At 31.1% G+C, this 6,000-nt stretch overlaps 1 protein-coding gene across 1 annotated transcript; it reads left to right on the forward strand.

Annotated features, from left to right (window-relative positions):
• Positions 1 to 133: 133 nt before the first annotated feature.
• LOC9315635 (ethylene-responsive transcription factor ERF038) lies at positions 134 to 1,081 on the forward strand. The gene has a single exon (XM_002879522.2). It carries the CDS (start codon positions 386 to 388, stop codon positions 953 to 955), a length of 570 nt encoding a protein of 189 aa, XP_002879568.1. The 5' UTR covers positions 134 to 385; the 3' UTR covers positions 956 to 1,081.
• The last annotated feature ends 4,919 nt before the right edge of the window (positions 1,082 to 6,000 follow it).

Here is a 6,000-nt window from a genome sequence, read left to right on the forward strand (position 1 = left end):
AGTGTTATATACATAAAATATTAAAATATCTTCAAACAAATGAATTTATAAAAGTCCAGAGTAGTTTTTGTATTTTTTCACAACGAGAGAGAAAGAGAGTATAATACATTCAAACCCCATATGGCTATATATGGTATAGTAGGTATATAATACTTAATACATATATTTTAGGTATAGCCTACAAAAGAAAAAATCTGCTTTCTAATTTTTGGATGTATATAATAACAAGACACCGACCTCTTCTTCTTCTCAATCCCTCTTTCTAACTCTCACACTAAACCCAAAGAAAACACCAATTTTATTTCCTTCTCTCAAATCTTCCCACCAATATTAATTAACTCTTTCATTTACACTTCATCCCCTCTAGAAGGAAATATCCCAATTAATGGAACGTGACGACTGCCGGAGGTTTCAGGATTCGCCGGCGCAGGCGAAGGAGAGAAGAGTGAAAAATAATCCAAAGAAGAAAAGAGCCAAAGATGATGATGAAAAGGTTGTTTCAAAGCATCCAACTTTCCGAGGTGTAAGAATGAGACAATGGGGAAAATGGGTGTCCGAAATCAGAGAGCCAAAGAAGAAATCAAGAATCTGGCTCGGTACTTTCTCCACGGCGGAGATGGCGGCGCGTGCTCATGACGTGGCGGCTTTAGCCATCAAAGGCGGTTCTGCACATCTCAACTTCCCGGAGCTCGCTTACCACCTCCCTAGACCAGCTAGTGCCGACCCTAAAGACATCCAAGCTGCCGCCGCCGCAGCTGCAGCCGCAATGGATGTAGAGACGTCTTCGCCGTCGCCGTCTCCCACTGTTACGGAAACGTCATCTCCGGCTATGACAGCACTCTCCGACGACGCGTTTTCCGATCTTCCTGATCTCTTGCTCAACGTGAACCATAACATCGACGGCTTCTGGGACTCTTTTCCCTACGAAGAACCCTTCCTCTCTCAAAGTTACTAGAAACTCAAAACAGTGTCGTTTTTGTATGTATTTTTGTCATGTGAAAATTTTTTGACGTTGAAAATCACCCGGATAATCCAAATTGTATGATTTATTAATGGTTGAAGATTTTCTTAAGTGGAACAATGTATGATATACGTAATCAAAATTTCGGAAAAAAAAAAAAATATGTGTGATACGTAAGTAAAAGGTACTTTGTTTTTGTAAAAATATGGACGTCAGTGAGTCGATGACAATTGACAAAGTCCCATGTTTCTTTGTAGCCCTGTTTTATTTCCCACAACTGTTTATTTCCCCTAAAGTTTTTCAGATTTATGTTTCTGACCCCTATATTTACTTTTAGGTCTGACATTGATATTTTTTTCTCCTATAAGGCTGCCATATAATAGATACATATATTTTTTGGAGATCTGCAACATTTATGTAGACGTTATTTTATCTCAATTATCAGGTCGAGCACATTATGTAACAAACAACCTCGACCGTGTTTCATTTAGAACATTTATGAAATGGCCTCAGAATTTTGTGTTAGAGATGATACAATAAAATGAGGGGAAAAGAAAACAAAACAAAAATAGGGTAAAAATAGCAGGAGAGACAAATTTTATTAACTTTCTGTTGAATTTGTGTTTGATGTATTTTATTCTGTCGTTTTCCAGTTTCCTAATTCATGGCTATTCTCCTTTTTGCCGTGAGCTTATTGGCCCTTATAAAGTTGGAAATGAAATGACCTGTTGGTCCATTTTATTTAATGAGTGTGCTGTATTTATGGTGCTTTTTGTTGGGACTGATTTTCAATTTTTCATTGAAATGCTATTTTTTTGTTGTTTCTATTTGTCTCTATTTATTTTATCCGCAGGATTTCGGACTAATTGAAAAGAGATTAATTTTTCATTTTATGAAAAATGTAGATATTTTTCTTTTATATGATGAAGAATATAAATTATAGTTTTTCAATCCACGTGAAAAGTATTTGACTATCGCAAATGATGGGTAGTTTAATTTATCAGAAAGAAATAAATGTTTTTTTAAGTTTCTATTAGTGACAACAAAGAGTTCTATAAATCTTATTTTCTTCATCTCATGGAAATGATGTTTTAATTTACGTTTTTATTTGAAAATAAATAGAGAAATAATCTTTAATTTTTTCCTAACAAAAATATCATTTTCTGCTAAGCATCAATAATCATTAATTAACTTTACAACGTATCATATCGGAACAATTATTTCCCAACAACTGATCATTTCCATCAGAACAAGTAATAGTTTGCTTGGTCTAAGTTGGAATATCCTTACAAAGAAGGAAGATTAGTTTAAGAAGCTTAGTGGTTTTAAAATTTTAATGATGGCTTATAAGCAAAACAAGTACTATAATATAGGCATTCGTGTTGTGATATATCTTTTTTGTAGAGTAATGAAGAGCAATAATTCTTTAGGTTGATGATGATCTCTTTTGTCGGATTGAAATCTCTCACGCAAAGGTGTAAGGATTTTTGTTAATACTTCTATTTCTTAGTGTGAAGCTCTCTTTACCTGCCATATAGTCTTCCACGAGTTGTGAAGAGATCTTAAAGTTATTTGTATCTTGGATTAATTAAGAGTTGATGATCTATTGGATTAGGATCGCTCTGAATAATCTTTCTAATTAATCCAAACGTTTAATTACAAATTATTTAATGTATTTTTCCGAATCACCTCATAGAGTCATTACTGGGATCAATTAGGATGGCATTAACCAAAAGATGGTTTCATATTTCATATATACGTACGTCCTTACTTCCCTTTTGAATTGGTTTCATAACCATGTTGCAATTGACTCAATGAAATCTTGGTAATATAGTTCATAGTTGGAGAATATCATCTTTTCAGTCTATAATGTGGATTACTGGATTACTCTGGAGATTTTTCAACGCTATTTAGTTAGGACTTTACAAATGTAATCTAATCGAAGATAAAATGTATAGAGTAAATTAAAATCGTATAAAAGTCAATTTCACTTTACTCATTAAACAATTGTTTTGATAATGTTTTCTGTTTTTAGAAAAAAAATCATATAGATTTAAAGATAAACAAAAAAAAAATCTAAAGGGAAATAAAAAACAAAATAGGGGAAATCACAATTGATAACATATAACACATATATAAAAACAACTTTTTGTCATACCGCTATATGTTTCCTTTTCTAAACTTTCATCGAAATTTTAAAATATTGAAAACAGCATATATTAATTTGAGGTTTTGAAAATTTCTGCAATTATGATATTTTTGGAAAAGAAGAAATGGTTATTTTCTTAAATTGTCCCTATATATAGCAGGGGGTACGAACTTGCCTATGTGTTTAAATGTGAGCCGTATGTTGCATCGACATCATGGGGCCAAATCAACCTCATTGTCAAATAATTGCTACAGCCTTTTTTTGAAGATTTGAGGTTTCATTCTTCTTCTTCCATATACATGTGTATTTCACCATCGGTTTATTTCATCTAGCTACTCTTTGAAAAATATTTGAGAAGACCAGTAATTGCATGTTTATAATAATAACATTAGGATTGTTACAATTCTAAAGAGTTGTGAATTATACATCATTTTTTTGACATTGCTTATTCAAATAAAAATTCTGTTTCTCAAATATTTTGAAAAAAATAGAAGGTAGCCATGTATTATGTATGTATTAACCAAAACATGTAATTTAGTGATTTATGATAATTTCGTCGTTGTGTCTATAGTCCAGTTTAAATCCGCGTTTTTCATATTGTTGAAAGAAAGATCAAGTATAATTTCACATACAAAAATAAAAAATTATTAGTGTTGTAATGATTATGAAAACAAATAATTATGAATTGAATTAATAAGTGACTACATATGAGAAAAGGGTGTTTGTATTAATCTAATTTCATGAAGGAAACAAAAAAAGGCAAAAGCAATCCTGTCGTATATTGTTTGGATGAATTATGTGATTAAACATGTTGATGTGATATATCCAACGATGACGTATACAAGCTGGAGAATCCTAGGTGACTAGATCCGTATACTCCAGTTTCCAAAACTAGATTATTTTCATCTTTCCGTTTTTGATCTACTGGCTAGCTAGATCATTTATATTCGACTAAATAATTAACTTAAGTGAGTAAAATATTTTTCCATCTTATTTTTTTCATCCTCTTTTTTAAAAAATTAATGAATATACTGGAAATATTTTTCTTATATTTCCGTAATTTAATGATTGCAAATGGTAAGTCTTTAATTAACAATGAATGCTTTAAAAATTGGACTAGACTCGAAGCATTCACATCTAATAAGCTATTTAGATGATTGTTCAGCTTGATTTGGTTGGGTTGGGTTGGGTTGGATCTGGTTCGATCGAATGTGTCTTGACTTCTTCTTTTTTTCTTCTTCTAATTCTATAAACTAATAAACATAATTATCCTAGATATTAATGATGTACTCATGTACAAGTAAATGATATACAAGTATTTAGATTTTTCGAGACATGTATAAACTTGCAATTTATATTGTAATTCGACACATGATTGTAATGATCGACAAAAAAAATTGTAACGCCTCCAGTCATTTATTTAAACTTACATTTACTACCACATATCACTAAAAACTGATAAAACTCACGTTTTTGTTCGTGTACTGCTTCAGGCCTTCAGCATATTAAAAAAGGAGAAGATATAAGAGGTCACTAGTTTCTCCTTAGCATTATATAAAAAAAAAAAGTTTCTCTTCAGCCTTGATGAGTAACGAACGATTAACAACATTATTATATTCCTTGGAAAAAAAAAATCGGTTTCACAACATACGGTCTCAATAATGCTCCAAGTCTTGACATGAACAATGTTGATTCTCGTGTGATTCGTGAAGAACAACACATTGACATCGTTGCTCATAGCAAGTCAAATCAGTAAGCTTCACGGGGGGGAAATAATCCCAAATAAAAAAACCACTAAGCTACAAGGCTATCTCTAGATGTCTAACGTAATCATTAGTTTGAAATTAAAGGGGTACGCAAGAACAAATTGGCGTGAAGATATTGTCCTCTGAATTGTTTCTCTTTACGGTAAAAAAATGATTAAAAAGTGTAAAAAGAAGAAGAAACAAACAAAAGTTGAGAGAATCTAGAGATGAAGTTGGAAATGGTGGGCTGAGGGACACGTGCTAGGTTATGTCCGTACTATCGACATTGTACGAACGAGACGAAAGTGGAATTTGTAACTTCTGATAATATTGGTGACTTGGTGTCCTCACCAAAGGCCAAGCTACTTTATATACAGACCTATACACTTTCATTATTTGGTTCATAAAAGGTAAGAGAATAGCTTGTTTTCATTCTTTTACGATATACATGAAAAAGAACCTCCCAAAAACTCAGTAAGCGATGACAAAATATGTAGGGCATTGGAACTCACCAAAAAAAAATATTTAGGGCATTGGATTTAGGATTAAAATTTAAAATTCTTCCGATTTTAACGCATTGATCTTATTGTCTAGAACTCCAGATCTTATATTTAGATGAAAACAAATTGTATATGTATGGGTTTAATTTTTACTTTTCTGAGATCTTTTGTAAATGCCATTGGAGGACCTTTTCTTTTTTAAATAACAAATTGGAAAGAAGTTGCTAGTTATGGTGCTATTTTGTTTGATGTATTTAGTATTTCAATCAATTTAAGTGGATTTTAAAAAATCAAACATGTCGAATTATATAAAGTAAATGGGTTTAAAAATAACAAAATTTACTCTCGCATTTAAATTTTTGTATATAGTGTAACTTTTAAAAGACTTATTAATTTGTTAAAGTCCAACAAATATTGTGAAATAAACAACACCAAATCTTTACTAATATTTTTTTTTGCTAAGAAAAAATCAAAATAGGAATCTTTACTAATATTTCAAAATTATTAAACAAATAACGCATGATTTAGACAAAGTTTATTGAATATACAAAACCAAATTTTTACTAGTATTTCAAAATTATTAAAGAAATAATGCATGATTTAGACAAAAAAAAAAAAGTGTGTAATTATAGAATTCAATAACAC

Source organism: Arabidopsis lyrata (genome assembly GCF_000004255.2).
Source record: "Arabidopsis lyrata subsp. lyrata unplaced genomic scaffold ARALYscaffold_4, whole genome shotgun sequence".
In the NCBI taxonomy this organism is placed as follows: domain Eukaryota; kingdom Viridiplantae; phylum Streptophyta; class Magnoliopsida; order Brassicales; family Brassicaceae; genus Arabidopsis; species Arabidopsis lyrata.

What these genes read in the sequence shown, in the direction of transcription:
- LOC9315635 (XM_002879522.2), top strand. Translation starts at nt 386, where the DNA reads ATGGAACGTGACGACTGCCGGAGGTTTCAGGATTCGCCGGCGCAGGCG.